The sequence below is a fragment of the Cyprinus carpio genome, chromosome A20, assembly GCF_018340385.1.
Source record: "Cyprinus carpio isolate SPL01 chromosome A20, ASM1834038v1, whole genome shotgun sequence".
NCBI lineage: Eukaryota > Metazoa > Chordata > Actinopteri > Cypriniformes > Cyprinidae > Cyprinus > Cyprinus carpio.
This window is the reverse complement of record NC_056591.1, coordinates 14,187,773-14,203,984: the sequence shown is the minus strand read 5'-3', so window position 1 is coordinate 14,203,984 and position 16,212 is coordinate 14,187,773. Positions and strand designations below refer to the sequence as shown.

Genomic DNA, 16,212 nt, shown 5'->3' with positions numbered 1-16,212 from the left:
TTGTCATGGCAGGAGCTGCTGATGTATTCAGCAGAGAGACAGTGTTTAGCTACGGTAGCTGCATGTTCTCCGAAAACCCAATCAAAGTTTACGTAAACATACAAATGCCTGAGGGCCACTCAACTGTTTTCAATATCAGTCAGAGATGAGAGAGACACTGGGGCAGAGACGAGTTCAATTAAGGTTGAGAGTAGGTCACGGCTTACTATTCAACTGCAATTTGTCCACTAAATAGTTTTTATATGCAATAACATCAAAGAATATATTTAAAATTAAAAATACATTTTATATTTGTGTTTCTTTTTCACTCAAACCTTCCATGGACCCTCTAGCACATCTCTGCATTCCCAATCCCATTAAAAATAATGTCATTATTATGAAAGTACAGAGCTCTTCTAGAGCAACTAAGGAGAAGATTTCTGAACCACACAGATTCCTTAACTCAGTGACCCGTCTAGAAAGCAGTGGGTGCAGTTTATGAACCCGTGGGTACAAATGACAAAATTGAGGTTACTGCTTAAAAAAGTGAGCACTGATCCTTAAATTGAGGGTACAGTTTGTGAATCTGTGGGCACTGATTACTGAATTTCATAATTCAGAGAGAAACCTGATGGGGCGTTGATATATGTCTAGTGATAAAGCAGGTGCAGGCAGCAGGGTGCGTGTGTGTGGCTGCTGTGTGCTGCTCACCCATGCTATCTGTCAAACACATGAGAAATGAGCTCATCCACAATATTGGGCATGCTATAATTAAGCCCAACCCTCTCTGAGAGGATTTGTCAAAATTGAAATGCAGGGTGGCCTCTTACGCATTCACTTTCTTTCATTCGCACCCCCCCTCAACCCTCTCTCTCTCTCTCTCTCTCTCTCTCTCTCTCTCTGTCTCTAGTGGCTAATCAAGTTGAGGCTCTTAGGCAGATTAGTACTTCAGTCCTGCCTCTCTGATGTCCTTCAAATTTGCAAGCACATGCATGAGTAAAGAGACCTGAGGCACGTTGCGTCCTATGATGGTATCTTTTAATGAATGGTTTGGAACACAATTCTGATCAAATTCTGTAGGAATTGATTATTGGATAGAACCAAGATCTTGGTTTAAAGCTGAGCAGCTGAGCATTTTTTGGAAGTTTACACCTTTTAAAAAAACAGTTCTCCCTAAAATGAAAATTCATCCATCATGTTGTTCTGAATCACTTTGAATTGATTTTGCATGTGGAACATAAAAGAAATTGACGCCCTTGTCCATACAATTACACTGAAAAAGGAGAGGAGGTTTCAAGCTTCAAAAAAAGACACAGAAAACTTACATTTATTATAAAAAGTGGTCCATACACCTTTATAATAAATTTAAGCGTGCTATGTTCCAAGTCTATAAAAGTCATATCACACCTTCAGATGAGAAATTATTCACTAACAATCTTCCCCTCCATAAAACTTCAAACATAAAAAGTCTGATTCATATATAAATCATTCAGAACTGAACTGCATAAACTGAACAACTAAAAAAATAAAAATATCCATCCATCCACTCATTTTCTCTCCACATTTCCAAAAAATCCAAAAAAAATCAAACTGGTTTGAAATTAGATGAAAGTGAAAATGAATGACAGAATTTTCATTTTGGATAAATGATTACCTTTATAAATGACTTATTGTATTTTATTATATTATCTTATAAAGTGTCACCTTTAATATAAATATCACTACTGATCCGTTTAATCAACACAGACAATGATAATAATAAGCAGATATTCCTATATATGAGGAGTGAGATGCAGCCATAACTCTAGTGCAGGAACATGTTCAAAGGTTAATGCTTCACTGAATACTGCAACATCTGCAAATGACAGTAATATGAAAACCTTCCAGTCGGCATTTCAGTTCTGTCAACATACAAAGGGCTTTGAGGCTTCAATGCAACATCTCCATCACTCACTAGTGAAACGTGGAACTAACGGACCTAATTTACTCATTTTACACCTAATTACATTTCATTATCTATCATGGACCTGTGGGTGCATCTTCTAATAGTCTATTGATACTTCTATAAAGAAATGAGAGGAGCGAAAGAAACGGTGTGTAATTCTCATTCTGTGTTATCTTACACATGCTAAGAATTAATCCGACACCTTCAGGGTATGAATTATGGAGCTGGAAAATCACTGCAGATGATTTGCATTAGCAATTTGGTGCAGGGCTAGAGACAGACATTTTGACCAGAAATGCACCGACAGTTTTTCCTCAGTCTATCAGTCTGTGTTTAAAATTCATCCTGTCAACAATATAAGAGTCACATTTCCTCCTATCTGGCACATGCATTCTCAAACTTCTCCCTCAAACACTTGAGAGTGCTGTCACCAAGGCAACATCATTCAGCAGTAAGATGAGGTTAAAGGGCAACAGCAAAGAAGTGGGAACAGCGGGTTCCAGGGATGGCATGGTGGTGTTCAGCTATTGAGTAAATTGTTTGGATTTACAAGATACAATGAATGTAATTGATTCTGACAGTTCTAGAACCAGTTGAAATAGTTCTCTATTTGCAATTTTAATGAGACGATCTCCATTTCTGTCATTCCTGCATAATCATTTCATGAAGAAAAAATATCATGTCTATTGAAGCAATATGACCATGTCACATCTCTTTCATACAATAGGATTGCAGGTCCAAGTTAATATATACGGCAGGGTGGATTTTCTTCTCTCTCTCTCTTCAGTGCAGTCCACTGAAAGCAAAATCTTGATCTGATCCAGCTTAAATTTTTTTAATTTTAATTTTTTTACTTTATAATTTTGCCTTTAATAAACTATCACACCATGACACAGCAGTGTTATTTAAAAAATTAAAATAAAAATGTCTATTCACAATTCATCTCAATTTAAATGAAACTAAACTAACAATTATAAATAAAATAAAAAATAGCAATTAACTGAAATACATAAGTTTAAGTATTAAAATTGCAACAAAAATGTTTTAAATAAAAATAAATTACAGCTAAATAAAAAGTATTATATAATTATTTGTTTACTATTATAGTATTTCTAAAATAAAAAGTATTTATTTTTTAAAAAAGAAAGAAAAAAATGTACTGACCCTAAATATATATATAAATGTTTATGTCTATATATACGATACAAATATATACTAAAATTTCTCTACAGCAAATAAATAAGAAAAGCTACATAACAGCATTTACAAAGAAAAGCTCTGCCTCGTAAATGTGCTTTATAATCCACAGAGTTTATACGTCAGAAAGCATCTATCCATGCAGTAGCTGTTTAAAGGGAAGTGGAAACATTAAACTTGAGGAATCCTGTCAGAGAAATAATCAGAGCATAAACCAATTCATAACACTGTCATCTTGTAGCACACTGATGCTTTGAATCTCACTGACAACTCTAACTGACAGGTCCAATATGTCCATGACAGATGGTAATGAGCAAACAGATAAATAAAAAACAGCTAGAGAGTGTATGAACATCAGATTTTCTGTGGTTAACATTTAACGCTGGAGAGGCGCTGATGTGCAACCTAATACAAAATGCCACATCAAGACGCTTTCCCCACAGATTGATACTTCAAATGAATTTCCTGCTCCTCGTCACAGAAGATTAACACAGTCAAGTCTTGGTGACCACACTGGAATTATCTAGAGTGCCGGCTAATTAAAAAAATGGCTTGTCCAGTCCCTCTTCACACACAAATCAATAAGCCATCAAGCTATTATTACACGCATATCATGGGGTCAAATACTTGTGTCCTGTTTTTTTTTATGTAAATTTATACAAGCACCTGTTATCGGGTAAGCTTTTAATAATGTCCCTATTGTGATAATAGAAATTCAAATGAATTAAAGGAATATTTCAGGTGAATATTTCAATACTTGTGGCAAAATGCTGATGACAAAAAAATAAATAAATAAATAAATAATAATAATAATAAAAAATGCAGTTCTATTGTAAGTGCAATATTACACAAGACTGTGACACAGCATCTTTTTCATAACATAATGTTGCACTGTTGCATAGTTGTCTATAGGTAAATCCTGTCAGCAGACTGACCGTACCCTGGTAAAATGAGGCACAGTAATTTAAAGAGGAGATTAAAGTGTATGTTCATGTTGGACCTGGACTGGTGCCACCGGTCTTGTGACAGATTAATTCTGCACTGTGGAGAGAAGTGGCTGTAACAACCTTCAGGTGCTTTTTTTCTCTCACACATGAATGGATGTATGTTGGTTCAGAAATCTCACACATGACTCGGCTCACCTTTGCTAGATGAGAGTTGATCCATTTTGTGAAAGTTCGCTTCTGCACAGCTTCCTGCTCATCTAAAGGAAAGACAAAACATATCAGAATCCTGAGTAATAAAACTGATCTTAAATCTTAAACAAAACATGAGACATTTCATGACCCATCAAAAATTACAATAGATGTTGGTTAGCTACTGTACATTTTGACCAAAATACATGTATCATTTCTTTAGAAATACAACGATTATAGTTTTGACAAATATTTTTGACTTATATTTACACTTTTATAAATATTTAGTTGTGGGTTCTTTAGTAGAGTGCTCTGATCAATAACACCATTTGGTCTGTTTCTCTATAAGAACCTTACTTATACTCTTAATAAACATAACTTTTTCATTTTCATGTGAGCAACATATAAGATTTTAAAATGTCAACACAAAAAAATAATTAAATTTTAACATATCTTTTAAAGTTAAAACTAATTTTAGACCATTGAATAAATAATAATAATAATAATACAATTCATAATGTATGATGGTTTTTGGAATCCATCAAATTTTGTCATGGGTTATGAATATTGGTTATGCATATTGGCACTTATCAAAACAGGAAAACACTGAATTTGAGGGTTGCTGTGACATTTACTCAAATCTTTTGAATAATTAAGAAACACAGAAATTAGTTTTGTAATTTTTTTTAAAGAACAGATACAACAAAATTAACCATTTATCTGAGGAGATATTGTAAAGCTTTTAACCCAATTTTTACAAGCTCACTTACAACAGTATTTCCTACTGTATCCAGCAAGCAAATGAAAGCAGGATAAACATCTCAATCTCGAAACAAAAGATCCAGCCCTGATTTTGAACTGCAAGGTGACAGTAATATCCTTTTTCTCCTAACAGTTATATCAGCAAGAGATGACAACTGACGCAGAGCCACCGTCTTTAATGAATGCATAGTCTGATGGATTACACTGAAGCCGGTCACTGTGTCACACACCGTCTGTCTGTGTGTGTGTGTGTGTGTGTGTGTGTGTGTGTGTGTGTGTGTGTGTGTGTGATAAATAAAAAGGACCAGGCTCATGCATAATGCAGACCACATGTGCCACTGTTATTTGTGCTCAAAATCTTGTATTTTGTGAATTAATAGTTTGATCAAGCAAGCTAAAGCAATCAAATATTGATGACAAGAGGAGTATGATAGATGTCAACAGAATGCAGAGTGTATTACAGTGTGTGTGTATGTGTGTGTGTGTGTGTGTGTGTGTGTGTCTGTGTGTGTGTGTGTGTGTGTGTGTGTGTGTGTGTGTGTGTGTGTGTGTGTGTGAGAGAGAGAGAGAGAGAGAGTGTGCTTGGCCCAAAATCATAAGGACAGGGTGACTTTGAGCAAGAAACGCAGATGCAAACTCACTGTATGCGCATTTGACACATATACCCACAAAACATCCCCACTGCACCTATATAAAAATAACCAGATTTCTTTTTTTGAATTCCTAATTAAATTTCTAAAATAACCACCATGATTAATCAACACCTGACTGTCTCTCTTGCATCTCTCATAAATTATTCACAGCACATCCAAGAACCTGCTGAGCTCCCCTACAGCTGACCCTTTCATTGCCAAAAATCCTCAACAACACAACATAAACATGTATCCTGTAAAAAAAATTTTTTTTTCAAAGTTAAGTAAATACAACAAAAATTGCTGGAATATGTTTTGCATAAAAAGGTATTTCAGTCTTTCTAACTCAAAATTTCACGTTTAATTCAATGTGTTAATAGCTGTTTCTTTGTAATTAATTGTGACATTTTCCTAAGTGAAAATTGTTTATATTTTTTTCAGTGCATAGAAGCACAAAACAGTCAGATATGGAGTCAATCTCTTACCACGTAGGTGTCGAGAAACCCCTTGCACTAAGTTGAGGGATGTGCCAGACTTCTTTTTGGCAGCTATATCCTCCCATCGTCTTGCCACCTTGCCCTTGACATCCATTCCCGGAATGCCTTTGTGATCCTAAGTTCACGAAGAGCACATCCACCTGTGATGGTCAGAGGTCAACTACTCTTGACCTTCCTCTTGTGGAGCTTTTGATTTTGCTTGTTGATAGAGAGAAAGACCTTCATGTACCTCTTCTTTAGGTTCCCTGGTTCCTTCTCACCATACAATGTAAGTTATCAAAATGTAAAACCCACATGTCCTTCCAACGTAACTGAAAGAAGTGGGAATGTGTGCATGTGTGCAGCACCAGTCTCAACATCCCTCTGTCTTTACTCTCTCTGCAGGAACCATTCCCCTTGTGCCTCTAGCCAATCGTTTGTATGGGAATGTGTGATGTCATCACAGATCTGAGTGTATGATGGAAGGGGGAGTGGTGTGTGTGTATGTGTTGAGAGTCACATAGCCTGCCGGTATGCACACTCGTTACAGACCGAACCGGGCAAGACGTGCTCAGCCCTGAAATTCCCTAAGATCAGCTGAATTCTCTCTCTCCCCTCCCACTAAATGTATTGGATTCTACGATTTAGGAAAAGCCGCTGGCCTGAGCTGATTAACTTTGCCAGAAAACACTGCTCGATCTGATTTACCGCTCCCAGCGGCTTTATAAAGCTCTTAGATCAGTATAACAAAACAAACAGCCCTCCACTGCTGGATGCATTATTGAAAGGCAACGGGGCCTTTAAATGTTATATTGTGCTATGAACAAACAAGCTGTATTGCTGGGTTTGTAGTATATATGAAATTAACATTTTAGAATGAAAATACAGGTTGTATTATGGCCTGAGATGAATGAAAGAAATATTTTATAGAACAGCGAAAATTAACCCCACTCCATTGTTGCAGGATTTGAAAATAAAGATACGAGAAAATGAAAAGCCTGGGGAAAATGATAATCTTTAGAATTATGATAGTTTCATTAATCATGGGTATAATTTTCTTCTTTATTCATCTCCTCCCAAAAGGGTTTTTAATGATTGAAGTCATTAATATCAAATGGCTCCTGTCGTATGCTATCAGTCTTCACTTATCTTCACTTCTCAAGCCTGGAATCTGTCCTACAAAATCTTTAATGAAAATCTCTCTCTGACAAGTATATGCATGCATGTATTAATTGTATGTATTTAGTAAAAGGGTGTTTATTAGACAAAGACAGAGTTGCAGTAAAAGATGTCAGTATATGTGTGGTCTGCTACATTTATTATATAGTTTTAGTGGATAATGTTCTTTGTTGACAGAAGATTTGATGTTTTAATGATTCATATATATGCGTATATATTTATTGTACATATTTACATATAAGCACAGCCAGAAATACTTTGCTGTGGAAGTGACTAGTCTCTGTCCATGGTCCTGAACTAAACTCTGGGTACTGCATTAAGCAAAAACACCATCATCTCCCCATTTAAACAAAAGAAAACAAGCCCCCAAAATAAGAATTACACATTTTAATACTGCACAACTGAAAATAAAACCTTTTTCTAGATTTATAGATTATACGGGCAAATCAGTTTTGGAGGTGACACTCTAGGAGCCCCTTCAGGCTAAAGAACAATCCACATGAGAAGAAAAAAAGACAGGATTTTGGAAAGGCATTCATTCTAAACATGAGATTTTGAGTCAAAGGTTAGAGTACAAACAGATGCTGGTTTAGTGTGTCTAATGCCTGAGGTTATACAACTAACCTCATGGGTCTCCCCTCTAATGCTCGAAAAAGACAGGACTCCAGTTACAGAAAGAAAGAATGAAAGGAAGAAAGAAAGAAGGGCATTCCACCACCTAGTGGTATAATCAAGAAGAACTAAAAAAAAAAAAACACTTACATTGTTGTTTAGGCTGTAGATGAAGCTGTAAATGTAGCACTCTCTACCTGGTGATTTCCCAAGTGCTTGCCAATTAATTTAATTTTTTGTTATTTATGAAAGTACACATATTATTTAACTAAAGAAAACCTGTGTCTCAGATTTAGCTGCATTCTGCTTTTAATTGAAAAATCATTTTTAAACTTGAACAGATGCAATTTTATTTCTTAAACTAATTCAAAGAAGAATTAAAATGTTCCTCAATACAAAGAAAGTTTGTCAAGATAAATTCAATTGATCACAAAGCCTTGTTTGAAAGTTTTAAAATGTAATTTGAATATTTTATATTTTATATGACTTAGATTGAATTTAGTTATTTTAATCATTATTTTATTATGTCAATATGTTTCATAAAATAACTTTAATTTGATGGACTAGTGGAAGAACATTTTTTTAGAACCTGCTGAATTTATGTACATTCCACTTCCTATATATTGTGATTTCCATTCAAATTCCAAAACGTAATGCATGAGCTGAAAGACTGAAAAGTTCTGAATATTACACATTTTGCATTCAGTGAAATAAAGAAAAATCACTTCAAAAATCAATCACTTTTTCAAGGCTTAGCAAATTTACTTTATACGGGTCATGTGTATTTATTTATTTGGTTGTTTTAAAAAATGTATTTTAACATAGACTTGAATATTTTAAGTCAATTGTTTATAGCTTATTTTATTTTTATGTTAAGTCAAGTGGTTTTATCATGACTGTTTGTTGTAAAGATAAATAAAAATACAACACAAACAAATTAAAATCATTTTAAAAACAATTAAAGATTTTTTTTAAATACAACAAATAAAATAAAATGAAGATAAAAAATACTAATAAGTAAACAAAAAAAATCACCAGCAAAAAAAAGAAAGAATGAATGAATGAATAAGAAAGACTGTGATACAGGGCTTTAGTGACCACTAGCTCTCAGCAGATGCCAATCTTGCTATCTGAAGAGCATTAAAAGATCTCCTATTGGCTTGTGTAATGAAATGAGTTGTGGTCAGGAACAGGGCAGAAAGTAGGTCAGACAGTCTAAAGCTTTTCATCCACGTTGAGAAATTCTGAACCATGCCCATATATACTACCCACATTATGTGGTAGATAGAAAATCATTCTGTCTTATTGTATATTGTCTGCATTACAACATTATATAGACACACATATAATGGCTCAGGATTTGCATACTCAGGTTATCAAAAGAGCCCACATTCTGTCTTAGATTACACTGAAGCGATCAAAGGTGTACTCACAGGCCACAAATCAGATATTAGACAATCAGCTTTGCTTGAGGCAAGGTGTCCCATTGGCTCTTTTAGTGACCAGTTGTGATACTGGCTGAATAAAGCAGCCAAGGTCAACCTGCAGCTGAAAGATAAGACAGTGCCGTATTGTGAGGATTCTTTCATGGCTGTTTGTAGCTAAATGAGAATTTAAGCACAATCTAACAACATATCTAATCAGTTAATGTCTGTATTGGTCATACACGTGCCAATGCAATATCACCATCACCATCAATCAATCATGAGGTAAATGTATTCCATCCCCGTATTTACACCTGTATGTGACAATAAATAAGATAAATCAGCATGTTTTGTGTTTTCATTTACAAATGAAACTACCCGAATGATTCATTCTTCGATGCATGTATATGTATATGTACAGGTGCTGGTCAAATAATTAGAATATCATCAAAAAGTTTGATTTATTTCACTAATTCCATTCAAAAAGTGAAACTTGTATATTATATCTATTCATACACACAGACTGATATATTTCAAATGTTTATTTCTTTTAATTTTGATGTTTATAACTGACAACTAAGGAAAATCCCAAATTCAGTATCTCAGAAAATTAGAGTATTATGAAAAGGTTCAATATTGAAGACACCTGGTGCCACACCTCTAATCAGTTAATTAACTCAAAACACCTGCAAAGGCCTTTAAATGATCTCTCAGTCTAGTTTTCTGTAGGCTACACAATCATGGAGAAGACTGCTGAATTGACAGTTGTCCAAAAGATGACCATTGACACCTTGCACAAGGAGGGCAAGACACAAAAGGTCATTGCAAAAGAGGCTGGCTGTTCACAGAGCTCTGTGTCCAAGCACATTAATAGAGAGGCGAAGGGAAGGAAAAGATGTGGTAGAAAAAAGTGTACATGCAATAGGGATAACCACACCTTGGAGAGGATTGTGAAACCAAAACCCATTCAAAATGTGGGGGAGATTCACAAAGAGTGGACTGCAGCTGGAGTCAGTGCTTCAAGAACCACTACACAAAGACGTATGCAAGACATAGGTTTCAGCTGTTGCATTCCTTGTGTCAAGCCACTCTTGAACAACAGACAGCGTCAGAAGCGTCCGCTTCAAAAAGGACTGGACTGCTGCTGAGTAGTCCAAAGCTATGTGCTCTGATGAAAGTAAATTTTGCATTTCCTTTCATGCTTCCTGCTGCTGACCAACTTTATGGAGATGCAGATTTTATTTTCCAACAGGACTTGGCACCTGCACACAGTGCCAAAGCTTCCAGTACCTGGTTTAAGGACCATGGTATCCCTGTTCTTAATTGGCCAGAAAACTCGCCTGACCTTAAACCCCATAGAAAATCTATGGGGTATTGGGAAGAGGAAGATGCGATATGCCAGACCCAACAATGCAGAAGAGCTGAAGGCCACTATCAGAGCAACCTGGGCTCTCATAACACCTGAGCAGTGCCACAGACTGATCAACTCCATGCCACGCCGCATTGCTGCAGTAATTCAGGCAAAAGGAGCCCGAACTAAGTATTGAGTGCTGTACATGCTCATGCTTTTCATTTTTATACTTTTTAAGTTGGCCAAGATTTCTAAAAATCCTTTCTTTGTATTGGTCTTAAGTTATATTCAAATTTTCTGAGATACTGAATTTGGGATTTTCCTTAGTTGTCAGTTATAATCATCAAAATTAAAAGAAACAGACATTTTGAAATATATCAGTCTGTGTGTAATGAATGAATATAATATACAAGTTTCACTTTTTGAATGGAATTAATGAAATAAATCAACTTTTTGTAATTATATGGACCAGCACCTGTATATGTATATAATATATATGCCTCGTCCCAGTATGGCCATAACCCATAGCAGCGGCAAAGACAACATGAGCACCCTTGAACCTAAAACAAAGTTGTGTATGCCCCATACTAGAACATGTGCACACAACAGAAATCACAAGTCCACTGCCATTCAAAACACTGGGGTCAGAAACATCCATGTTAACGTTTTTAAAGGAAGTATTTCATGCTCACTAAATTATTATTACAATTTAAATAACTATTTTCCTATTTGAATATTTTTAAAATATAATACCATTCCTGTGCCGGCAACTGTGGCAAAGCTGAATTTTCAGCAGTCATTACTGCAGTCCTCAGTGTCACATATGTTTGAGATTTAAAAAGTCATGTAGTGTATTCACACTTGACCACAAAAAAGGCTCTGGCTCTAGTAAGGCTCATCATGTGCTCATGTCAAATGGACACTCCCCTTGTATTGTATGGGTGCCGCCCCAGTGATTGTGATCCATCACTCTGACTGGCAGCTGAGTCAAGATTACAATGTCATGGGTAACAACAGTTTCCTGAGAGCTTCCTGGAAAAGACCAAAAGCCTGATCTCTGTATTATTCACATAATTATTTTTTAAAAAGACAACCCTCCGTGTCAATAATTTGCATAAAAACACTTTATTTATATTTAAATGATCTTTTACCTGACAAATTCAGTTTACATTCATTGCAATTGCATGAAAAATAGTGACTGGCACATTCCTCAGAATTTCTCATTTTATTGTTCGACAAAACAAAGAGTTGTATTGAAAAACAAGTTTGAAAAGCATTTGAGGGTGAGTAAATCATGACAAAAATTTAATTTTTGGGTAAACTATACCTTTAATTTTATTGCACACAGTATCTGTATTGTTCTTTGCTGACCTACAGCACCTTGTTTTGTGTTGGCACCTCCTTTGGTATTATGTCTTTGTGCAGCTCAGAGCTGAATTAAAATGCTGAGACTATGTGGTGGAATGGGGAGAGACAGAGATGAGGGAGACACTGGTAGAGTAGGACTGCATGTGTATGCATGTGTATGCTCACAGCTCCACAGTGTTAAAGGTGACCGTCTCGTGTTGGGCAGTAGGCGAGAATGGTCTGGTTTCTGCCATATCTGGCACACATCATTACACAGCCATTGTGGAGGAAGTGCCAGAACTGACCCATTTCTCTCTCTCTCTTTCTGTCCTGCTCCATTTCTGTGTGGCACTGTGCCAGTAGTGGTGTGAGTAGACTTAGAGAAAGCTTTAGCACATGAGATGACCTCCATGTGGCTCTTTATGTCTTTCTCTGTGCATGTGGAGAATGCAGTCTTTTAGAAGTGTAGTTCACCTATAAGTGCACTTAACATTGGCACATACTCACCCTAGAAATCCACCATTCTAACATAACTAACAAAGAAACTCTCTGCAACAGAAACACAAATATTGCTTTTAAAAAAAAACATCACTAATCAGGTAATTTCACTTTTACTAAATTACTTGAATAGTTTAACAACAGACATAAAAGAACAATCAGACTGACCGACAGACAGACAGACAGACAGATAGATAGATAGATAGATAGATAGATAGATAGATAGATAGATAGATAGATAGATAGATAGATAGATAGATAGATAGATAGATAGATAGATAGATAGATAGATAGATAGATAGATAGAAGTGATAGGTAAAGTGTGAGTAACTTGTAGTTACTTCAGTTCCAAACTGCCTTCCCCGTCACTGTACACATCAGTCATAGAGGGGGAAAAAAACAAAACCAGGAGAGTGTGACCCATTCCCCAGATGTTTGTGAGGCTCATTTCAGCCCACCAGACTGTAGATGGAGAAGTGATCTTACAACCGTCTACATGGACGACCACTGAAAAATATAAGACATATGCAGAGAAGGAGTTTCTGTCTGGATAACGAGATACAATAAATAGCAAAATTCCTCAGCATATTGAAAGATTTTTTATCCTGGAAGAGCTTCAAAGCAGACTTGCCGTTTTCTGCCATATTTTGCCACTAATTACTATTATTTTAACAACCTGCCACTGTTTGGATTTGAGATATTGTATCAAAAAAAAAAGAAGACAAAGGAAGAAACAAGGCATAGACACAGTATATGTGCCTGTTTACTGTGACATACTGGGATAGGCTCATTTGAATACAAGTACATGCAAATGTCTAAATGCTTTACAATACATCATAGAAAATAAATTACAGTAATATATATAATTTACAATTTGAATTCACAAATAATTTGTATAATATTATTTAATTATATAATAATATTTTATATTAAATATAAGTAATACAAATTTTTATATGATGGTTTAATATATTTAAATAATCTATAATAATTTTATATTACAAGTTATTATATTTTTTTATATTGTTATGTCTGTTAATTTGGAGCAGAGTTAAATAAATAGTTAAATGATCAGTTTTATTGCCTGTTTTCTCTGTCAGTACACCTTCATCTAAGTAGACTCATGACGTGCCATGCTCACATATATAAACAAGACCTCAAGGATATCTAATGGTGGCCTGTGTGCAAGCATTCAGTGCCTGCATGCTCTTCCCATTACACTCATTAGCAAGACGTTCCTTCTCTGTTTTCAGAAATAAAACAAGCAAATTTGAACAATGCTTAAAACGTTTGAACCCAATGACTATTGCTGCTGATGAAGCTCTTTGTTAAGGCAGAAAGGGAAGCTCTTATTGTCACACTTGCACACACAGAAATGGTAATCTAATCTGATCAAAGCAGGGGATCAAATTGGTCTCATTAGCAGCTCTAATCTGCTCACTCAACTCAAGTACAAATGAACGTTGGAATGATACATTTATGCACAAAAACCAAAGAAAACACAAAATTGTTATAAATTATGTATACATTAGATTTGATTCCAGTTTGACCAAAAATAATTAATTTTCATATTCAGTCAAACAAACAGGGATTTCTCTTCTATGTCTACCTAATCTTCACATATACAGTGTCAAGTACTAAACTCAGTTTTTGTTCACTTTTTTTCCCTGACTGACAGTGTTTTTGTCTTACCAAAAGTAGCTGATGTCTTACTATAGAGCCTGCAGTATTCAAACATGATAGTTACAGTATATGATTGACTATTCTCTAAAATACAGCTACTTTAAAGAGGTGACCTTTTTTTTCTTAAAGCAGAATCATGATGTGACCGCTTTACCACTGCTGTTTCATATTAGGCATAAACACATACACATAAGCATGTCATTAGGGCTGTGTTTCCTGCTCTGCCTTAATTTTGCCAACCAATGAGGTGTAAGAAAGTAACGGCATACTGAATAACAAAGTTAGCATCACATGATTCATTCCCCCCTCAAGCATCTTTACACACCATCAATCTAGCCTGACACTCAACACACCTACACTTACTGGTTTCTAGGGCGCCCTAAAGAACTACAGTATAGTGTGTGCCTGTGCAACAGTTTAAACAGCAGATGAACATCATGATCATAGTCAGACTGATAGTGGGTGAAACAATTTATCAATCATTTTACATTAATTATGACAGTGAAGACCACCATATTATGTAGTAATAATAAGTGGTCAAAAAAATTATATATAATTCAGTAATTTATCTCTCAGAACTCTGCATCTCTGGAACAGAAAGTTCTTAAAGGGACGGTTCACCTAAAATTTTAATTCAGAAGTCATAATTTCCTCACCCTCATATATATATATATATATATATATATATATATATATATATATATATATATATATATATATATATATATATATATATATATAATATATCCTTAATTTTTCTGTGAAAAAAAAACTTCTGAGCTGTTACTTTAAAAAATTTTGTTAATTGAAACAAATAATAAAATATATAAAAATATTATTTTAAATTAAATTAAATTACTTCATATTAACTATTGACAAAAAAACTGAAAATGTTGCCTCAGCAACAAATTGAAAAGGAAGCTAAAGTAATAAAAATTACTAAAATTAAACTGAAATAAAAAATGAATTAAAGCTAACAGAAAATGACAAATTTACTCAAATTAAAACTAAAATTAAAACTGATTCAAAGTGTTAATAAATATTATACAAAAAACAGTGAACTATAGATTTAGTCTGAATGAAATCATCCAGATCAGTTGTGTGAACCAAATCAGAGGATTCATTGAAAAAAATTCGACTCAAATGAACAATTTGTTTATTAATCGAATATCAATTCAGCAGCAACAAAGGAGGGTTGAGGCAAATGCTTGTTTGTCTGAATGTGAACAACAAAATAAATTTCATTCACTCTCTCTTTCTCTGCCTCTGATTCAATCTTAAAAGTGGTCCACACAAAGGGCACACAAGCACTACAATCCAGGTCAATAAGAAACTGACCAAAGACGCTCTAATGCACCAGCTTTCAGTGCTAAATCTAAAGAGCAACTATATTTTAAACTATTTAAACTTCTGAAAAATGAGATTGAAAGTGTATCCACATAAACACAAACAAACTCTCCTCAAGTGCCAGGACAGAAAGTCTCCCCAAGGACGACTTTGCAGCAGGGAGACGTCATAAGCACCGCAAAGCATCAATTGGAAATCAAGCGTAAACTTTGCATGCGGCTGTGACAATTCTGGCAATAGCATCACACGTCCGCACAACACACAGCTGCAGAACGATGTACTGAGATACAGTAGAAGAATCATAGGTGCAGTCATCAAAACAAACATGCACAAGACATCACAATCCCAGTTAGGAAATCCATTCAGAAGTCTTATTTCAGCCTTTAAAAGAAATTGATATCTGGATTTCGTATAAGCTGTGTCCATTCCTACACAGTGCCAGAGGTCACCTTTAAGAGAAGCATGCGTAAGCACACCTACCCTGCAGCCTCTGCTGTCTCCTTGGCAATCTCCCTGTCCTGACCAGCCATAGTGCTGAGCAGATGCCATTCCACTGAGTTCGAAAGCAGTGGTTCTGATGCAGGTCATTGGATGCGCTTCCACCCAAGAATTCCTCCCTTGATCACAGGCTGAAGTCACACATG

The 16,212-nt window shown here is 35.3% G+C and overlaps 1 protein-coding gene across 1 annotated transcript in view; it reads right to left on the bottom strand.

The window, feature by feature from the left end:
• Window positions 1–6,389, bottom strand: part of LOC109045026 (nesprin-1-like) — a 115,547-nt gene extending 109,158 nt beyond the window's left edge. Inside the window, 2 exon segments of the mRNA XM_042778325.1 lie at window positions 4,264–4,325; window positions 6,137–6,389. Coding sequence (XP_042634259.1) covers window positions 4,264–4,325; window positions 6,137–6,242 — 168 coding nt within the window. The 5' untranslated portion in view covers window positions 6,243–6,389.
• Between the last annotated feature and the right edge of the window lie 9,823 nt (window positions 6,390–16,212).